At 41.3% G+C, this 22,681-nt stretch overlaps 1 protein-coding gene across 4 annotated transcripts in view; it reads right to left on the bottom strand.

Annotated features, from left to right (window-relative positions):
- PHACTR2 (phosphatase and actin regulator 2) overlaps positions 1-22,681 on the bottom strand; it is a 130,751-nt gene that overhangs the window by 83,358 nt on the left and 24,712 nt on the right. The window contains exon 1 of one of the 4 annotated variants that reach the window (XM_053938524.1): positions 18,500-18,573. The exons of the other annotated variants lie outside the window; for them this stretch is intronic. Coding sequence (XP_053794499.1) covers positions 18,500-18,512 — 13 coding nt within the window. The 5' untranslated portion in view covers positions 18,513-18,573. Of the gene's footprint in view, positions 1-18,499; positions 18,574-22,681 lie in introns of those variants that run through there. 4 annotated transcript variants of the gene reach the window in all.

Genomic DNA, 22,681 nt, shown 5'->3' with positions numbered 1-22,681 from the left:
TGAGTCTCATTTTGCTACTTAAATCCTTGTGTGTCATTCATTGACTTGCCCAGAGGAACCAGCATGCGTTTACCACACTACTCCTGGGGGTCTTTTTTGTCCTGATTTATTTCAGGTTCATTCAGTTGCAAACCCACACATAAGGAAACTAAAACAATTATATTAAATAAGCCAGGAGTGGTTCTTGGAAAAAGTGCTTTTACCAAGATTAAACATAAATATAACACATTTTTTTCTCACTAGTTTTTAATACAGCACATTGTTAATGAAGCACATTTAGTCAGTTCAAATGAAAAAAAAAATATTAAATTAAAATTCAGCAACATTAAAGCCAGATGGGCTGCAGAGGCAAAAATGCAGAGACTTTTAAAGCTAATGTAAATGTAATATTATTGTTTTCAGCTACAATCCAATTAAATTGGGCTGACAGAAGAAATGCTCAGGAAGATAGCTTCTCTGTGAGGAAAATCCACTTAAAAGATAGTACATCAGAGGTTTTCATGGTGCTGTGGCTCACTGAATTACACTCCAGTACAGAAACAGCAAAGCTGATGTGGGAGAGCCAGTAATAAGACCTTTACTGGTATGTCAACTAGTGGGAGAAAAAGGACTTAATTTTACAGTGCATTTTGCAAGTATTTAACTGTAGAAAACATTAACCCAAGAAGACCTTTTGTAAAAGGAAAAAAATACATATTTCTGAAAACAGGACATACTTGGGGAGCCCTTGTGGCCCCTTCCATGGTCCCTGGTAGCAGTGGGAACCAGGCAGCAATGCCAGACTCCCTCTAAAACCTCATGTGGGTGCAAGGCACAGCCCCATGCCACGCACAAGTGCCTTCATGTGCACTGCAGATAGCTTGTGGTGGGCTCTCTGGATGGAAGACAAATGCCTTTGGTTGTGGGGCATTACCCAGAAAATCCAGCTTGGCATTATTTTCTGTAAAGTCACTTGGAAAACTGTGCTAGCTGGTGGTAAAAGAAAAGGTACCTTACATAAGACACCCATACCCACTTCATTTCTCTTCTTAAACAGTTACCCTTTCCAGAATACCTGAGACATTTCCTTGTATGTTAGCTATGTGGCACAGTAAACAGTTGTTTCCCCCAAAATCATAAGCAGAATTCTATTTAGTCTCACCTACATAGGTGATGGAGCAGGATGAGGGGCACTCCAAAGCATTCTCAAGCACAGATCCCACTCATTTAAATTACTAAAATAAAACACAAGATGTCTTTAGGGTTTTCCCGTGATCCCATTCACTTAAATTACTAAAATACAACACAAGATGTCTTTAGGGTTTTCCCATGAACTACACAGTAATTATGAACCACAACCTTGACTCACACATGGTGATAAAACCCAGTGCCTGTAAATCTGTGAATGTAGCTGGCAGTCATAAAGTAAATCGGGTCAATGGTCCCTTCTGTGTTTATTCCTCTTATTTAATGGTCCATCGCTGGAGACAGACTGAGAACTTTCAGAATGTTTTACAATGTTTTTATGTGACCAAAATGTGTGCCCTGTGCTTTCCATCCCCATTATCCTGACATGTTGAACATAAATCAGAGTGCAGTATGCAGATTAACATTTGAGGAAAGCACAGAGCACTTTTTAGGTTTTTTAATAATGTATACAGAGAAAAAATGTCTTCCTTTCTAGAGTAGCCCTTAAGAGAGATCACCTTTTTGGTTAAGGGACAAAATAGGGCCTTCATTTTGTGCAGCTGAATTTCACAAAAGTTCAATGTCCCAGTATGGGGATCCAGGAAGGTGTCCATTCAATTCAAGACAAAGTGTGGTTAAAATAACACTACATTGTCAGGGGTCAGATCCTTGCAGCTCGAGCTAATAAAAGTCAATTTTTTTAAAGGTACAGAGACTTAACCCTTGTTCAGCACTCAGTGCTAACTCCTGGCCTCACAAGGCAGGTTGTGCTTAAGTAAAATAATTCATTAAGTGAATGTATTTATAATTATGTATATATCCATGGATAAATATGTGAAATGGATGCAAGTCAATTGCATGCACTCTCACGTAAAAAAAATGCAAATTTTCCTGTGTGGCCAGCATCACTGAAAACCTTCTCAGTGCATAGGTATTTGTGTTAAACCATTCTATTAAATCCTACAAAATGTTTAGAATTCTGAATCAGAGTTCCAGCAACAAGACTTCCTGCAATTCCAATCTATGGACTGTAAGAGGTATAGAAAGGAAGATATATTAAATATGTCTATTTACCAGTCTAATAGAAAAAAAAATTCTGCTTTTTAAGGTATTTCATTATTAAACTAGTAGATGAAACACTTTAATAAAACTAGTAGTGTTATTAAACTAATATGGTGCTAGTAACCTACTCAAATCTGTCATTTCCTTATGATATGATAACTATTAGGTGGTTTTATAAATAATTTGGCCCATCAAATTAAGTAATTTGAGACAACTGGATCCACAATTCATGCAAGGCATTTTTTGTTTCTATAAGTTGTCTAGCAACATTAGTTAACTGATGGACCATACACCTTGGTAAGAAAAATCCATAAATTTTCTGATTTTTTTTAGGCTTGTGTGTTAATTTTTACACTGAACATAATTTGTCTGACTGCAAATTGTTCCAAATGACATGACATTACGTAGCTCTCAGGTTATTGCTTGTTAGGAGATGAGTCAGTCTAAAGGACAAAAGACAACCCAGAATATGGGGGAGGGTGACCTTCTCCACAGACAGAACATTTCTGTGCACACGTCAGGAGCTTGCCAACAGCCTGGTACTGAACTGCCAAACACAGTCATCATTCTGCTCCTCTTGGGTGCTGTTTCACTCAGGGCACTACAATGTATTTCACTGACAATAAGTTTTATACCTAATATACTACAAGTTTGCTGGTTCAGTAAAGACCTCTAATGCTCAAGCACATGTGCAATGCAGCAGCCACATAGGAGCTCTGGGACACCTTGTTTTCCCTGGCAAGGCACTCGATCAGCATTTGTAGTGGCTCAAATACCATGCACGGCCCCGGGTCCTGTATTTTTCAGACACATGAAAACTCCTACCCCCCATTACAATTGCAATCAAGCCTTTATGAAAGCTCTAAATCAGGCTACGTATTTTTAGAGAAGAGATGGGTCAATAAAATTGACAAGTTATAAAATAGCAGAAAATAAAGCAAACATTGTATGTCCTTAGGTATAAAATCCATTTCTTCCAGGAAGCTTCCAAGTTTTGAGAGTTACAGCAAAGTTCCATGTGCTCCATTTTATCCAATTCTCTTTCTTGTGCATTTTTATCGACCCTTAGAAAGCTGGCATGTTTTATCACATTAGAATTCAATGTAAGAAACCTGAACACATGCTCATGCTTCACTGCTCAGTGGTTATTAGAATAATCTGCAGGAAACAACACAATAGGGCATTGTTTGTGAATGTGAGCAAAAGGTTACAAGGAAAGCCTGAACCCAGAGCTGACTCCTTGACTCCCATTCCCTTTGCTATGAAGAATGCACATGTTGTGTGTGGTGGCTATCTCCATCACAGTCAGTCTCTTCTGCATGCCAGGAGAAAAGAAGGTACAGCAAGAGCACATTTATCCTGAAAACACGGAGTGGCTGGACCAGTGTGCTCAGTGAGAGGTGACCAGCTATGGCATAAAGCAAACCTCAGGCTCCTCCTCATTGCAATATTTGAGTACCCCACAGTACCCAGCAAACAGATCTGCAACAGGTGTAACATAGGCATAGCTTTGTGAGAAATTATTTCCTTTAACTGAAATTTGCTTGGATGCACAAACTCTCAGTTCCACAGTCCTCAACCCCCTCCTTCATTGCTGCCCAGCCACAAAGGCACCAGAATTACCTGTACACTGGAGCTTTCCTCCTTGGAAACTAAACATCCCCCTAGGAGTACCACCACAGCTGTCAGCACCACAGCAATGCCCTGCTAGCACTCACACTGGTGGGGAAATAGTGCCCAGTCCCTTTAGAAGAGCCCTGGAGAGTCCTGAAGACTCTGCTTGTTGAGGAGCCTTTTCAAGTGACATGGGGATGTCCAAAGAAGGCATGTTTGGGGAAAAAGCTTATCCTCTCTCCTAGGGTCCCCATTCCCAAGAGATGAGCTTATATATCACAGTGCTGGGTAGTGAGGCTGTCTGTCATCTGTGTTACAGGGACTTTATTTCCAGCCTAAATCCCACACAACTCCAGCATTTAGATGGAAAGACCCTTTCTGTCCATCCATGCAACAGCTTGGGCAGGACAGAGAACAGTTTAGGGAGTGGTTCTTGACTCAATATTATTTTCTGCTTGAAGGGATTAATTCCTGCTTCTCTGACTTTCCAGTGACAGAAATAACCTGATCTTTTTGCTGGTATCGTACCAGCATTTCAGGACTTTAATCCTTCCAGCTGGGATTAGGGGGAAATACTGGTCATATTTTTGCATGGAGAATAAAGTACTGTTAGCACAGTGGCATAGGGCTGGGCTCTTGTTTCTAGTTCTCCTTCCAAAAAAACAAAACAAAACAAAACAACAACCCCCCCCCAAAAAAAAACAAAACAAAGAAAAAAAAAAACAAACAAAAAAAAACCCCAACAAAACAACAACAAAACTTCTTCATTTTAAGTAGGTGCAGAGAAGGACAGATGAGGGCCCTCATCAGCAGGCTCTGTTATCATATACACAGTCTATTTAAGGCAAAATGAACTGCTTGTTATTTTAGGCACTGTGCAGTTTGCAGACACTGTCTGCATGGTCCAACAACAGCATTCACCCTCACCACCACCCTCTCTGCTGCTTCCAGCTCTTTTGTCCCAGGAGGCCTCTTCTGTCAGGGGTGCCCTGTGGTGTAGGATTCTTAGCTGCCACACAAAGAATGGCATCAAAAACTGAAGGACATGATTTAAATTACTTGATTTTAAAAAGAATTTAAGAAAACAATCTCTCTCTGGAATACACAGGAGAAAGTCACAGCACCTGCACAAATCAATGGTATTAGGACTGGAAACTCTTGCCTTGCAGTTTGAAGAGCAGCACCAGTAAACAAGAAGTCAGGTCTAGCCAGTGAAACCTTCCTGCTAGTTGTAACACCCAGGCAGTGTTTAACCATGGTTTCTCTACAGCTGTGTAAGAGTTCCAGCTACATTGCCAAGCTGACAGCAACACTGAGAAACAAAGATGGTACCCAATTTCAGAGATGCTGGTATAATGCCAGAATCTGCCCCTCCATTGGTGTGAGTGGATATAAAGGACTTAATTTGTTCTAGCTTACCCCCACCTGCCCCTCTCGCTAGTACTTACCACCTGCAAGGAATATGAGTGAATGCTTTGTACAGGATCTCAGGCTAGTGCGGACTCTGGCGTGATGAGAAAGAATTAAACATCTTTCATTTAACTACCTGTGCACTGAAAAGCAGTATAATGGGCATCATTTCAGCAAGCTTTTCTGGTGCTGAGAAGGCAGGATAGCCAAGGCCTGTGTGTGCCAGAGATGCTGTTCTGTTGTGTTATAGTAAAAAAGGCAACCCCGACTGGGAAGAAATGATGATGTCTGGCTCCAGATCAGAAGGCTGAAGGATAGCTTTAATAAAACTATACTATATTACATTAATTATACAATTATACTATTTAAAGAGAGACTATCCTATTCTACATACATACTTCTTACCTACCTAACAACTAACTAACTAACAGCTTGTGACTTCTCTGCTGAGTCCAAGACACAGCTGGATCCAATTGGTCATTGAACCCAAACAACTTTCACCAGAATCCAATCAAACAATCACTTCAGGTAAACAATCTCCATACCAAATTCCACATGGGGAAAACAAAGGAGCAGAGATAAAGATTCTCTTCTCTTCTCTCTGTGCTTCTCCTGAGAGACAGAATTATGTCTCTTTGTCCAGAGAATGTGAATGCCACATTGTGTCCCACAGGTGGCAACTAAGGCAGAAGCAGCAAGATCCAGTGGAAACAAAGCCTTTATTAAAACTGGAATAAGAAATTCTGAGTGTTGATTAGGAAGCATCCTGCTGGAGGCTTTTTAACACCTGGGACCCCTCATTTCCAGCCTTCTTAGCAGTCTGTCTGGTGTAATTTGTGCAGTATTGTTTTTTACTTGTGCTACTCACTAGTCACCTTCTTTTTTAAAATTTTAAATAGATTCAGCATAACCAATGACCACTATTTTAATCTTATATAGATACGCACAGGCATGTTAAAGTAGACATGTGTTGCTGTTGCCAACAATATACCTCTACAGAGAGGTCTTTGTGATATTTATTCATAAATGGGAAGTGGTCCAAATTAGTATTGTCCATTAAGACATCATGGAACAATGTGTAGTATTATTACAGTTAGAAAGCTGCAAAGGGATTTTAGAGCCAGGTACAAAGGAGATTCAGAATTAAAAAATTTTCTTTCACAGTAGCTCAGACTGCATTGTTGCAAAGCTTCCTGAACCCTACTCAGATTTTTGTGTTTCAAGGAAGACATGGGACACCAAAGATTACTTAGTATCCCAGAAGCAGTCACTCCAGTGCTCCAACTAGAGCAGGACAGCACCTTTCAATGTTGCAAATACATGTAAGGAGTGTCTCAGCTCTCTGAGACGGAGCTTGTCAGTTGTACAAATGCCTCCAGCATAATGCTACTATGCAAGTATTTCTGAAAATCACTGCCTCTCAACATTGAGCCTCCCAATATGTAACTGTGATCTAACTAGTCTTGGCCCTGATTATGTGGCCTTTCCTTTGTCCATACTGAATGCATTAGTTTCCTACCTAAATATAATTTTGTATTTTCTTACTAGTCAGCGCCGGTAGCACCATACAGCTGGAGCAAAGGACCAGTTCTTGCTGGATACCTTCTGAATCACACCCGATGAGTGGAAACAATTCCCAAAATACACTTGTATTTTGAAATCTGGCATTTGGGCACAGAGGAACCCATCTGATAGATAGTGTATAGGTTCTGCATCATTTTAAGTTCTACAAATCAGAACCAAGCCAAGCATCTTCTCATGCAGCAAGATAGATGTATGAAATATTTCCCTCAAACCTCTTTTTCCTCCAACCCATGTTAATTGAAATTATTTGTATTCAATCTCTTAATTCTTTCTGTCTCAGTGTCTGTATCATCTGTTTCACATTTTTGCCTGAGACTGATGTCAAACTCACTAGCTAATGCTTATGAATCCACCTCATTTACTCTCCTTAAAAATTGTTGCAAGGCAAATTAAATACAATTTCTTCAAGAGCATGCAGTTCTCTCGCAAGGGAGACCAACGGGATACATTGTGAACCTTACCTGATTAACTTCAGAATGTTCCTGAGCCCAGGCAACTCATTTGCTTCCCAGAACATAAACAGAAGGCCAGAAAGCTGTGCCAGCTCCTCCTCTGAGCTACAAAATAAATGTCAGCTCTGTGCCTTGGTGTAACCAACTGTTTGCAGCTCTTTTGCAGTACTCTCCCTCCTCACCACTACTATAGGCTAACACATATTGCAGCAGGCTGGGACCTCCCTGCCTCCTTGCCATACCTGCATCCCTCCTATACATACAGGAAAGATGCACCTAGCCCAGCATTCCATCTCTGAGAGTCTCTAGCCACTGCAAACTCTCTATGGGGTCCACCATAGAAGCAGTGGCTTCCTCTGTGCAAGTCAGTCCTCCACATGCTGAGGAGTGCGTTGGTGTGCTTGGGAATCATCTTTGTTCCTTTGTTTTTGGAATGTCTCTTGACCTGCATAAAGCATGTGATGCAGCCATCCATAAATATCATGAGAACACAGCTTGTTCTATAAATGAACACATAATGGAATTTGATTTAGTATAATGAAATAGGAGGAAAATATTGGGAGCAAAGTGGAAATGTTCATATGCTTAAGAATGGTAAATGTCTTGGACTAGTCACCTTTGACAGAGCAAAAGCTGAAATAGGTTAGGGGCTACTTCTCAGCTATGGGAAGTCCTTAGTCCTTTCATACTTGCGTAAAGAATCTCTAATTTCTCACTTTTGGGTCCAGCTGATGTGACCAGGGAATTGGCAAGCAGGCAAATCATGGAGCATGTGAAAATTTTCTTTGCTTTTTCCCTTAGCTGAGAAGAAGCCTGGATTTTTACAGGTAAGTGTTTCCTTATAATTATGTTTCTGATCCTAGAAACTAAGCTACTGCTAGTATCCCCCCTACTCCCCATTTCCACATAGTATGGACAGCCAATAGGTGATCCCTGTTGGAAGCAATCTAAATCAGCAATGCACACACTGAACTGACTCAGAAGACTCAGACAAACCCTGGATTTGAGAACAGCAACCTACTTTCATGGCATCAGTTGCAGAACTGGAGCTTTGGTGCACAGTGCATAGCAAGATAAAGGGAAGTACAGAATGTAAGCACTCCAAATTCCTCTGCAAAGCCATGGGAAAGCTTTATGGTTGCCAAGCTACTAATATCGTCAAAATATTTTTTCCTTTTTCATTCTGCCCATAATACATTGTGACTGTGAAAATGGGGAGAAGGAAAAAAATTTTAAATTAAAATAAAATTAAATAAACCCCAGTAGTGCAGATTCACACACAGCATGCAGACCAGCATGGGAATGTGAAAGTGAAGGGGACCACAGGAGCTGTGGGGACTAATCCAGCATGGTAGCAGGCAATAGATGCTTTGCTGTGGGAAGCACCACTTTTGTATCCTGTGGACACTTAGGTGTTTTCCTGAGAAGCTGTAAAAAGCAAAGGTGTAAAAGACTAGTGTAGCATGCCAGAAGCAGAGAAAAGGAAAGCCCGAGGTCACTCAACTCCATCCTCCATGTGCTGAGAAGTTTATTTGTGGTGCTTTTTCAGGCAAGCACTTATCAGCTGTCATGGTGGCAACCCCCTTCTCCATTAGCAGTCTGATCAACTGCATGAGGTTGCACTTATTGCCCTGGTGGAAAAGCTTAAAGGCAGAGCAGAGGAAAAGGAGATCATGACACTAAAGTGTAGTTAAATGCTGATCTGGGAAGGATTTTGACTCCTGCCTTCACCTTGCTCACCCTGAGAGTGCTCCTTTGAAATGGATGCACAACCTATCTGCACCTGAAAGATATATACAAACTCTAACACTTGGGAGCCATATGCTCTACCAGAGGAAAAAAGCTGAATTTGCCTTTAGAATTTAAAATTTTGCTTAAAAAAACCCCAAAGAAGTCTAGCTGCGGTTGCAAGCAGCGATGAAGGAACTTAGGGCAATCTTGTCCCCAGACTTGCAAGTCATTCCACAAAGCAGCTAACAGCATTTCTGTCACAACAGGCAGTGGGATTGTAGGGAGAAGCAGACTTCAAGACTTCACTGATGCACACACAGCATTACTAGTGCAGTGGAAAAACACTACCCTCAGAAAAGTGTTCTTAAACCACAGCTGCACAAACTGCCCCCTTGGTTTAAGTGGCATATCACTGGCTTCTTCACCTGCAGTGCAGAAGCAGTAGGCAAGCTACCACCTGAGAGAGGAAGGGGACCCCACAAACACCCTTCTTATTCCTCCCTGGGAGAAGATAACATCCTGGGAAATAACACTGGCTCTACTCTTCCTCCTCCAGCAGCTCAAAATAAGACTCTAATGATGCTGAGCAGTACCTCTACTTTGCCAGTTTTATACCTTCCTGCTCTTCTTTGCAGTCAGGCTTCCTGAGATACAATATAAGAGAATATACACAGCACTTAGAGAACCTGAGAGTTTGCAAACATGACAGAAACTCGTGTGAAAATGAAGAGCTTTGTGCAAAGCTACTTCATCTCCTCTAGTGTTTTGAGTTAAGGAATTGTCTTGGGGTGACAACACCCACAGCTAAAACAAGGAACATTGATAGATATTACATTATTTTGGGGATAATATAATAATATAATGCACTTCTCATCACCCTTAGATGTTGCAAATGATGTTGAAAGATGTTAATCTTCAGGGACCTCAACATCTTGCTCAAGATTTCATCACATTTACTTTTGCCCTAGAACCTCCCACATGGAGGTAAAAAGAAGTATTTTTCCCCCCACTACCTAGACTATCTCACCTCAGGAACTGCCAAGATACCCTCACACGGCACTGTGTAACCTTCCCCAGGTTCTAAATAAGACAGGTAGTTCATCAGGGTGGATAGCACCTCCAAAACCGTGGGCAGGGGTAGGCTCTGAGGCCTGTCTGCATCAGTTAACAGCACAGTGGTGAAAGATCCTCCAGCTCGAACTAGAGCAGCTGTGTCCTGAGCTGGATGCTGTGCACGTGTAAGACCCTGCATCCCATCTCACCCCAGCTGGATCACCAGCCAGGGTCCAGCCACCAGTGCGGATGTGGCTGTGCTGTTTAGGGGCTCACATTAATGTCTGCTGGGCAAAAGGCAACACACCATACCAACGTGCTCAGAGCTGCCTCAAGGACCTCCTGTCACCCAGAGCAGACGTGGCCTTCACAGGGTACCAAAGGAGAGAACAAACAAACAAAAAACCCCATTGTTGAGTTTTGCAGAAACACTGAGAAAAGCAGACTCTACCATGGCTTCCCATTTCCCTTTCTAACCCCAAAACCATCGTTGTTCCTAAATTCTGTGGTGCTTTATGCCTCTTGAAGCCACTCATGCCAAAGTAAACAGCTACTTCAACTTCTTGCGGGGCCTTAAGCTGTTTTGTAGGAAATGCATGTTTACGCCTTACAGAAGGCATATAAGACATTACAATCACTGTGCTAAGTGATACAAACTGTGGAATTTAAAAGTTACATTTGGCAACCTGCCGTTACTGTGCTCTAATTATTCCTTAATATCCCAATTTAAGGGCAGTATATTGGCCCCATTTATAAATCGTCTGGCTTTTATGAGTTTGTGTCACAGAATTAATGTTGAACAGTTTTCAGATTCTTTATTGAAAACTGCTGATTGTGTATTGCCTGACAAAGCAAAATGTCTCCATTAGAATAATGATTTATTGTAAATACGGTAGTATGAAGGCTGACTATTCTGGGTATTAAAAATGCATGGAAAAACCCATTGTAAAAAGTGTTATGTGAGCTGTCATAATTTTTCAGTTTAATATCTTTGTCATTTACATTTCTTTTTAAAATGCCAAGAGCAATTAAACCTTATCTCACCAGTAGAAGTTGCCAAATTTCACTTGAAATTAAACCAGAATAATGTGTCATTTTAGTTATTTTAATAATATTAAACAATAAAAACAGAAACATTAAAGAGAAGAAAAAGGAGACATATAACAACTGCAGCTACAAAAAAAGCTGCTAAAATATATAGCTTGTTTCTGTGATAAAATCACAGTCATGAACACCATAGGCGTCTTCCATCAACAAACCATTTTCCCTGACAGTAAGGCCATAACAAAGTCTTGCTGAACTATGATTTAAATGTCAATAAACAGCTCCCAGCAGAACAAATTTTATGCCTGAGATTGCCATATTTTCAGTTCATCTCTCCACATGGTTTCCAAGCAAGCCTCCATAATGAAATACCCCTTGTTTTTTTGGACTGACTCAAGTCCCAGTGAGAAAGACAGAAGGGACTTGTGAGTCAGCAGGAGCTGGAGCTAGGACGAATCGATCACAACTTTGTCTCCTGTGGAAATACCAGCTGCTGTCATATTTGTGTTGGAACTACATTGTGCATGCCTTCTAGCAATGGTCAAGCCATGGGTGAAAAAATTGGTTCTGGGATTGTCTCCCACTGTGCCTGCCTCTCTACAGAGATACAGGGTTGCCTTTATCATTGTTGTGAAATATTCTGTTGCTTTTCAGAAATACATTTAAAAGGAATTTCCCATACAATAAGCTGTAAAATAAGCAATCTCTGATAGTTACATTACAGGAAAGATGCTACAGAGAAAACTAAGATAAGGCAAATATTTGGCCCTGGCCAATTCAGTTTCTCGTAGACTTTTGCTTTCTTTGAAAATTGGATGTTATGAGGGACCTAACTATTCACTCAAGTCCACTATTTGACTCATATATTTCCAGCAACTCAATACCTCATTGCTGACAAGTCTGGGTTAAGTTTGTCTCCTGTGGGAGGAAAGCAGACAAATCATCCCTTTTTGTCTTCTTTGCAAGTAGTTCCTCTGCCGGCACCACTGCCCCCCAGGGTGCTTGGAGAGGATGCTTCTGTACAGGTATCAATACAAACCCCAGTAGCCTCAGTCTCCCAGTATCTGCAGTCAAGGTGATAGATCTGTTCAAATGGATAAGGCTACTTCCTTCTGTTTGCATCTCCAGCAGCAAATGGGACATCCGTTCTGGTGCGGAGCTGTGCCCAGAGTCAGGCACACACAGCTCCCTGGGTGTAGGATAACAAATCCAGCTGCCCAGTCTTCCCTAACACCCTGCCTCTCCACAGGGCACCGACTGGGGACACTCACTTTGGCCTTGGGACCTTCATGCTCACCCAGGGACGGCCAGGCCCCACTTGCCAGCAAGAGTGATTAGAGACAAACTCAGCAGTTTTATTCAGGATTTACTCCTGTCTGCTGGGAGAAGGTTGCTAGGTATTCTTATAGTCCTAAGCTACTTACGTTTTCCAATTATACTCCAGGAAGAAGTCTCGTAAACGTTTTATGTGAAAATATAAAGAAGGTTTAAATAGTGAGACAAAGGGGGAAAATAGAGAAAGTGAGGATTTTTTTTTTGTAAAATTCCATCCAGTCTACCTTTTGAGCCCAAAGAAATACCCCTGCAAGTCACCCTACAATTAAGTATCACATTTCATAAAAGACTCACTGTTAGAGACAATGAATGATGGTGAAACAGCAGCAGACTAGATCCTTATTATCAGCCACCAGTTCTTTGGTCGTGCAATCTTGCTTTCCCCCTTGACACTCACTTCCAGCCCCCTCAGTTTGAGGTGTTCGAAGCCCCAGGAACACAGGCTAGTTTTCTTGGAACGATTTGTGTCAGCGCCTCTTAACACAACCTTTCCTTGTCTGGACTTATTTCTTGTACTGTCAAAATAATTGGCTCCTGCAATTTTGGTTTCATCCTTGCTAGAAGCATATGGAGAAGTGCTGCCTCTCGAACTTGGATTACTACTTCTGTACACAGCACTTGCTTCTTCACCATAGGTGACAGTGATGATCCAGAGTGCAGAACAAACATCTGAAGGCAGCTGGCCAAAAATGCCACACAACCAGCAGATGTAAACATAAGGCATGAACTCAGAACCAGATGGTTTGATGCTTGCTAGCTTTTACCAGAAAAAAAAAAGAATCAGAAATTATTTGTAAGATCAGTGTTATGCCATCTCTCCAAACCAGCTAGAGTTCATGCTGCTTCTCCATAAGAAGCACTGCAGCAACTGGAATCATTGCTTAAAATACCATGAGTGCATGTCAGCACAGTGGAACCACAGCATCTCTAGCTAAAGAGAGCCATTTGAAGGAGGGTGGGTGGACTATCTCCACATTAGAAGATGCTCTATCATTTTAGTGCTACATGGTGTTTGACTATCTCTAGCGCAAGTTCCTATGTAGTCATTCTATGTGCTATGTGTGTAGAGACTTGAAAATGACACAGGGAGCAGCAGCATCACAAGGAAGTTTAATCCTCACAGAAATGTTTTCAAGGTCATGGATTTATAAGCACACTGTGCCAACTTCTAGGTAAAGGGGCATAAGCCATGAATATTATTCTAAAAATACAACAAGAAGAAATTCAACTTTTAGCAGACAGTGACCTGTGATACACTAGAGTGTTCAGTCGGGGGCATGGGTGAAAGCAGGAGGCAAATTAGAATACACAATGTAGTATAAAGGAGTTGCTTATTGCTTTTTATTTTATTGTTCATGAGCAAACCATTTTGTGATCCACAGAAGATGGCAAAGGTACCCAATGAAAGAAACATGGTATGGATAGCCCCATTTACATAACAGTGGGACAGAGAAAGGAGGTGCTGTTGTCCCCTCTAAAAACACCTTCACTTTTGGGGAGAACATGGACAAAGTTCTCAAATATCAAAACAGAAGCTGCCAAAGGATGTGACTGATTTTGCTGCTGGAGTTGGGAATTGTCTCAAGGGCTCACAAACTCAAATGGAGACACTGCTGCTGTCTCCATTGCAAGTGATTTTGTGTTAATGGGTTTCCAAATTCATAGGGACAATTCAGACAGCTTAAGCCTTAGATGGCCAAAGGATTTCAGAGCCCTTTATAGGCAACAAATGAACCTTACAACTCACTGAGATTGTTATCTAGCCTAGTTCTGCACACAGATCAGCTCAGCTACATCAGAGGTTTTTGAACACTATGAATTGATGAGAACTCAGGATCATAAACTGAAATCCTCCTCCCAGTTTTGTTCTTCTGCCTTGTTTTTTCTTCTCCTTTGTGTTTTAGAAAGATGGATCCTGTCTGCCTTGAAATAACAGGTAAGACATAACAAAGTATCTGTAAGGTCAAATCCTCAACCAGCATTCAATTCCCAGCAGCCTTATATTTAAGGAATGCTAAATAAGTCCTATTGACTTACGGAAAGACAAAAATGACCAGTTACTTCAAAAGCAAGGGAATTTCCATCCACAAATGGTTTCCTGTGTCTCTTACCCTTCCTGTGAACACACGATGTCGTGCAGAAGACTAAACTGACCACTTGCTATCCTCGCCATCCCACAGCATTTCAGGCTTCAAGTTAAAGTCTCACCTCAATGGAAAGCACCAAGTTTTACTATAGGTCAAATATAAAGTTTGTTGTTCCTATTGGATATTCCTCAGAGATAGGGTATACAACAGACAAGACCTCCAGTCCCTTTAAAACACATTTTTTACTTGAAGGCATAGCCTGCAGCCACAGCTGCAGAAGCTACATAATTCAGGGTAACAATTAACCACAGCTAGCTCATTACTGCTAAAATATTTCAAGTGCAAAGAAGTCATATAAATCCCCAAGAAACATGAAACAAGGCCTCCTGGTTTTGTTCACTACTGGTATGGTCTGCATACACAGGACCTCACTACGGTGCCATTCACTCCCATGAGATTCTTCCCCCAGGTCTGTGGCACATCACATTGGCATTCTTGGTAAGAATGAGTGTCCAAGACTTGACTGTTTTAAGGTGAGATGCCTGTCCGAGCAGGACACAGCTGACTAGGAGCTCCAGGGGAAAGGGATGCTGCTGGTCTCACTCCTTAAAGGAAATCCCCCCCAGAATGCATCACTTGGGAGCACTTCTGCTTCCCCTGCTTCTTTCTTCCTGCTACTTCAAGTTTCTTGCTGGTTTTATATTTGCTTCCCCCACCCCACAAGTTATTCCCATACCTTCCTATTCTTTAAAAATGAGTTTTGTTACATCACTGATGTCTCCAGGCTTGATGTGTTTGGCCCAAAGTGGATGTGTTCAGCAAAGCTGGAGCCCAGGACCTGCCAGTGGAAGCTGCTGGCTGCCCTCCTCTGCCCAGAGCAGCAGGCAGCCTTACAGCTGAATACCTGCAGACAGCCTGTCACAAACAGCTGATGCCAAAATAGGCAAAAATTACAACTAGAACTGTCCTGTTGTGCCCTACACAGATGGATGAATATTTTATTGTTATTCCAGGAAAGGCTTTTAAAAGAACACATGAGACAACAACTATGTGGAGTTGTCTCGGTACACAGAATAAAAATAAGAGCAATCTAACACTTAAAGGAAAGGACTTTTAAAATTAAAACATTGTTTCTAAACCCCACAAAATGCCATCAACCATAACCACTCAAAGTGTATACAGGTGACCTATTAGCAACACTGCTCTTTTTAAATGACAGTTTTGGCCAGAAAATAATTTTAAAGATGGCAAAGGAGAAGGGTAATGAATTACGGATATATTTCTGTTAGGCAGAGCAGAAGATGGAGTTTTGCCCAACAATTATCCATGGTCTGACTTTGAAAGTCTCTTCAGCAGCATGATGAGTTTAATAACAGAGGCCTGATTCATTGACACTGATACTAAATTGTTATATCTAACACTCAGTAGCTAAAACACACAGGTTTGCTAATATTCTGCATTTCTGTTTTGCCAGAAATAGCATCTCTCCAGGAAGAATTTGGGCAGGTATCCAGTTTATATACATCAGTGTGTTTACATTTTAGCTGGCAGACTGCTGAAGAACAAATTAATGAGGCAGTTTGGCTCAGGGATGCAAATAATCCTGCTGCTCTCTGATCTCATAAGTGCCCAGATGACAGCACAAGGGTTTTCAAAGGTGCTCTCCCATCCCTGTAAATGTCAGAGGGACAGGCCAGATATGCAGAGGTACTCAGCTGCACAGTCCCCACACTGGCATCCCAATTAGGAAACATGAGCCCTAAACATTCCTCTACAGACCTGGCTGTGTTTACCCAGCACCCTGTAGGCTCTTTGGAAATGGATGTATTCCCTATACCACTCAAAGTATGGAAGTGGCAGGACTCTTGGAAGAGCTGCCTGGAGAAGGGAGCATGTCCATACCTCACGTGGGGCTGAAGCCCTCTGGGGGTTTGGAGCAAGCTGACCACAGGCAGTAGGAAGATCACTGGTAACCATGGAAGAAACTGGATCACAGCCTTACCCTCTGCCATGATGTCTTCAATATGGCTTAGTGTCATCTGCTGTTGGGTTGGTTTGGGGTTTTTTTGACAACTAGATTTTTAGTTAATGTCTGAAAGGATTATTTTAACCAATTTCAATGGTGTATAGGTTGTTTTCTAAAAATGGAAACCACCAGTCACTGTTTCTGCATGAGAAAAAAATACCTGGAATTATTCAGCAAACTAATATTATAAGAAGCTTTGAGAATAGTTGGTAAGTTGTGCAAGTATCAAGCCTTACTTATTTTAACTTTTTTTCAGAGAGTAACCAAGCTGGATTCTTCCTTAGGACAAAAAACAAGCAAACAAAACAAAACAAAACCAACCCCCCCCACCCCCCCAAAAAAAAAAAAATCCCAAACAAGAAAAAAAATCCCACAGAAAGGAAAATCTGCTTCTTCAGTTTTCAGACACTAGCTTCCCTCTTCATCCCCCCAAAACTGGCCTTTAAAATAAATGTGACTCATTCCAGATCAGATTCTTACAGCTGGATTAAAGTGGTATCTCCATCAAGACTTCAATAGTGTCAGTTGTTGATGCTGAAGAGTGTAAAAACCTGGAGGAATTAGCAGCTCTGCCAGCCAGGGTATCTCTTGCCCACAGACATTCTGTGTCAGAGAGCAGGAATCCTTCTCCTCCAGCAGAAAATTCTGCCTCGTCATGCAATATCAAACACAAGTCATTGTCATTTATTATGTTAAGGCTTCTTAAAAGCTAGCCAAAGCACCAAGTGCAAAGAGTATTGCTAATCTTACTTATTTCCAAAAATGAACACTTTACTAGGACCATGCCAGGTTTTTTAGATGCTGACGATGTAATTTTCCATGATGTTACATTTTAAATTCTAGAAAAACTTTTTTTTTTTTTTTTTTTGGTCCTGGACTTCATAGAAATTAAGGCAGCAATACCCTTTTATCTGTTTGTCACAGAAGTTGATAATGATACATGTGAGATGAGAATGACCGGGACAGCTTAGCAGACCTAAGCAAGAGTTTTGCTTCTACTATTAAAAAAAATCAATTCAAAACACTGACAACCTCCTGAAAATCACCGAAACCTACGGTAGAGTAATCTTTGCCACACACTGTAGAGGTGATTGCCACTTTTAAGGTTAACATTAGACAAATCTGATGATCTGAGCAGGTTTCAAAGGGCACTGAATCTACTGCAGATTGTGTCTCCTAATATGTATTGCACTAGTAGCAATAAATCTGTGAGATCTTGACATGTTCAAGTTTCACAGCAGTCAAAGCAGCATGCAAAATACCTGTCCCAAAAACCTCTCTTTTTTCTGTGCCTTGTGATACAAGGTAATGCAAAAGGGGAATGCATATAATGTATTTCATCACCGATGTAATGATGTGTGCGCCTCCTTAGAAACTGTGAAGAGCATTATTTGGGATGAAAATGCATGATCTAAAGTTGGAACATCAAAGAAAATTAAAACTGCAAATATATTCAGTATTTTATGTACCAAATATGAAAGAGAGTAAGGCATTATACAGAGAAAACAGAGCCAGCTTAAAATAAGACAGATGAAAGCTAAACATTATCTACTTTTTGTGAGCTTTATTAGTTACCTATCCACACCTATTTCAAACTGTGAGAGATATTTCTCTCTGAAGTACATGCATTTTCCCTTCCTGCCACATTTCCTGCATATAGCTTCCAAAATAACACTGAATACCTTAAAAAGGCAGATCCTATATTACAGTTTAGGTTCACATTTCCAGGAAACAGAGCAAAAAAACCCAGACTGTTAAGGGGTTAACAACTTAATTGTGTCACATTTTAGACATAAAGATTTGCTTTAATAAAGGACATTTAAAAGGAAGAAGCCACAGAGGCTAAAGAAACACATCTCCTGCAGCAAATGAGAGAGGATATAAATGAACCCCGTAGCTCCACTAAGAATGAAGATCTGTTTTATTTCACTTACCGGTATTGTCCATTATTCCCTCTCGGTATTCAAAAAGCACAGTTCCCCAGAAAAGCAGCCGGTATGGTCTCAGGCTCACTAATGAAGCTGGCTGCCCTTCTCCTGGTTATTAGACCTTGCTGGCAGTCAGAGCATACTTCATGTACTGACTGCAGTAGACATCACCAGGAAATTTATATCTCCAAGGATGACAAACAGCCATTAGCTCCATTATAGGCTGATTAAGATTGTGCGAGCCTATCAAGTAGATACGTAAATCCCCCAGGGTTTTACATCTATGGGGGGAAAACAAAAGAACTCCTAGCCTATAATACTGAATATTTGTTTCTGAAAAGTAAATGTAATGCTGATGAGGAGAGGTTTAATGGGTAGGAAGGCAAAACCTTAAATACAAAAGGGATTTATTACCAAGCAAATGGCTGTTATTTATCAGTGACGCAACAGCAAAAGTTTTAGGGAGAAAAAAAAGGGGGAGGAATCTGTGGCTGAGAAAGTGTTAGGTTAGGCTACAATTTGAGCCATTAGCTTTGGCTGTGCTTTAAATCCTGCAAGTTCTGCACCTGATGTTCTCTACATCAGGTGTTCTCCTTTTTGTGAGAAACACAGTAGATGTGCGTATCCGTGAATGCATATCCATATATTAATTGCCTGGAAACATACATTATTATAGTGATCATAGCTGAATGTAAGGACAGGGTAAAAAGTAACTACAGGGTTTTACTTCTTTTAAAGTCAAAGCAAAAATCACTGGATGTTGGAGGGATTGGGCTCAACTAAATCTGAATGACACGCTGAAATGAAGAGGTATTAATTCTAAATTTTCTATGTCACCTGAGACTCTGAAGAACAGGCTTTTCCCCCACAGAAGTAAACAAACAAACAAATTCAGTATAGACTCATAACAATTTCCTTGTACCAGGATATTAGGGGTCCATCCCCTGTTTTGGAGCTGATTTGCTATGTAACCCTAAACTAGGCATTTTGTGCCACAGTGTTTGCTCAGTGGTTGGTGACAGGGACACCATTGCACACATGGCCTTTACTGAAAGAGAATGCCACAAAGTACTGACACTTCATAAATGCTGCACAGTGTTTTCTCAGTATTTGTAACTTTCATTAGATAATTCACTCCAATCCTCATTATTGTAATGGAGAAGGAATACAGGTTTTTTATGTCTCCATTATATTGACCCTCTGCCTCACAGCATCACATAAGCAACAAAATATATTTTCAATTCATCACCCCTTCAATGTTCCTTTGATGTAATCTGTCTTTTTAAAATTTCAAATAAAAAGACTGCTTCAGCCCTGATCTATTTACACTGATTAAGAAGTGGAAAGAATCAATGGCTGAGAGCTAAAGTCATCAGCAAGAGTGGAGAATATCTAGGGCATACTGGATATATTTTGTATTTGCAGAAAGGAAGCGCTTGGAGGGCTAAGGAGAGACTAAAGATTAGAGATCTGTCACACTTCATATTAAGCTTCTATTTATAAGTGGCTTATAAAGAGCTTATAAAAAATAGAAGTTAGCATAAGCATGTTGCATTAGTACATGTCACAGATAGCTACAACCATGCTATTACAAAGGGTTAAAGATGACCAGTAAGGAGCTTATTCATTTGCTAGATCCTGTATCAGTTAATGACAATTGATTAATGTGCCAATTTGGGTAATTGGTTAATGTGCATTTGGTGAAATCCTAGTTGCAGAGGAGCACTAAACTGGAGGCTGTGTGATGACCATCTGATAAAGGCAATCACTTTTCTCCAGTTCCTCTTTGGGAAAGAGCTGCCTGTAGCTCTTTGGGAAAGAGCTGCCTGTAGCTCTGTGGGTTCCCACAGAAAAGAGAAAAAGCACAGGCTCTTGGTGTTTCTTTAAAGCCCCATGTGTCCTGCACAGAGCTTGGGGATGTACTGCAGAGCTGGCAGCCTGCTCAGGAGAGAAAGGCAGAGGAATGTGCCTTTGTGTTAGGATGCTACTGCTCTACTATGGAGCCAACCAAGGGAACAGCAAAGCTGCCTGTGTGAAAAGAAGAGATGGCTTGGTTTGAGATGGGGCTCTGCAGAACTGCAAATCCTAAAGCCTGAGCTCAAACAGCACTGCGGGATGGTGACAAAGCCACTGCAGGGCAGAAGGACAGATATCTTAAATCCCAAGTATGCAAATATCTTGTGCTGACTAAAGCTAAGAGAGATTGGTTTTGAATCCAACTTGTTTGCTTTGAGTTTCACTGGAAGCTGGAAATGAGGATCTCTGCACTTGAGAGGCCACCAGGCAATGGTGCAGCTATAGGAAACCAGTCCTGACCCTTGTGGCTGGGGAATACAGGTGGGCAACTCCCCTGCCAGAGACCCCAAAGGAAGATGCAAAGCTGCACCTACACAGACCTTAAGGGAGTGAAGAGCTCCAGACAGTTACTATTTCTGTGTGCAGAGCACTCCTAGTGTGTGTGCCATGGCTGAACCTCAACTGCAGGGCAGCTGGGCTTCACTGTGTCCTTTGGGGTGCTGGTCCCCCAGTCACACAGATGAAAAGACCTACAGGGGCACACCACAGCTTCCTTCCTGCCCACATGCACAGGTTTCCTTCCAAAGATGCCCTGGAAGAGGCTAATGTGTACCCAGGTCCCTGCCTGACACGCAATTCCGATTCACAGCTTCAAGTCAACTAAGGATCAGGATTGTAAGGTGCAAACTAGAGTATAGGAAGTCCCAATTGGAACAGCTTGATAAGCATTGAGTTTGGGTGCTTCATCATGGCTGTGTGACAGAACTATTAATGAAATTAACTGTTATTGGAATTTATTAACTCTTGAAAGCCAACTATAAATGGAAATTTCATATGACATGTGATGTAAATCTCCTCCATTTGAATCAAAAGTATCTCACCAGGAAACTTCAAAAAAGAGAAAGCTTTACAAAGTATGTGAATTGGGGTGGATTTTTTTTAAATTATAGGTAATTAGATTACTGCATAGAAATCAACAGATGTGTATGATCAGGTGCCATTGTTACAGGATTCAAGCAATGTTGGCCTGACTGAACATGGGAGAAAAGGAAGATACAGATAATGGAAGGAATTCAACAATGAGAATGTGATTGTTATTTAGAAGTAAAATACACATATATTCCAGGCATACATTTACCTAATTTGTGAGTACAGAGTAACCCCATCACAATACACAGTTGCATGACACCAAAATGACTCAGTCTTTTTACAGACAATTTTAGGTAAGGGCTAAGAAAATCAAATCTGCACAGGTGAAAAGCTTTCTGTTCATCTTGCAAAAATCTCATACTCCATCAAACTGTATCCTGGTTTTCTTCACCTGTGAGGTGGTCCTGTCTAAGAATCCATTTCAGCCATAGGCACCTGGGCTCAATTCCTTGTTCATCCTGACTTTGTGCAGCCTCCTCCAACATCTGACCTAGGAACAGCTTGTACCATGCTTGTTTCCCACACCTCAGATGTGTGAGGATAAACACGCTGGAGGTTGTGTGAGACCCCAGTGCAGAGCTAGGAGCTGATGAAGTCACTAACCCAGACAATCAGGGCCAATCTCAGGCAAAGAAAGCATTACAGGGTACATTCATAGCACTGCTAATTACACAGAACCCTCATGATCTCGCTCTCCAATATACCTGATGTACACAGCCTGCTGCTGCAATGACATTTCACTCCCTGGAAAAATCAATGAGGACTCATGGAGGCACAGAAATCTGCCCAGGTAAGCAGCTAACAGAGAAATCAGGGTAAACAGAGACCTCAATGCCCAGCCATCAAAAACACTTAAGAGTTAACAAACATGCAGAATCGATGGACAGCTTCAGCTGTGGTGTTTCCAATCATGACAGAGATGCCTAAGAACACATTTAGAAAATGTGAAATCTGGCTCTGTTCAGTGCACATTTGTCACTGCAAAGATCTGATTCTGTGAGATGCCATTTCGGGCAAAATGTTTCACTTCCCTTTCACTGTGTCTGTTTCTTCCCACACAGAAATCATCAGGCAGGTATCTCTGGGATAAGCTATACTTGTTTTTAGATGCTGTGGGTTTGAATAGTCATCGTCAATACTCTAAATAGACAACTTCATGCAATTCTTGTAAGTATCCACCAAGCCCCAGGGCAACAGCTGTGCTGAGTACCATGGGTCTGTAGCCCTCCAGAAGGTATTTCC

Source organism: Vidua chalybeata, chromosome 3 (assembly GCF_026979565.1).
Source record: "Vidua chalybeata isolate OUT-0048 chromosome 3, bVidCha1 merged haplotype, whole genome shotgun sequence".
NCBI lineage: Eukaryota > Metazoa > Chordata > Aves > Passeriformes > Viduidae > Vidua > Vidua chalybeata.
The sequence above is the reverse complement of the archived record's forward strand: the minus strand, read 5'-3'. Positions and strand labels throughout refer to the sequence as shown.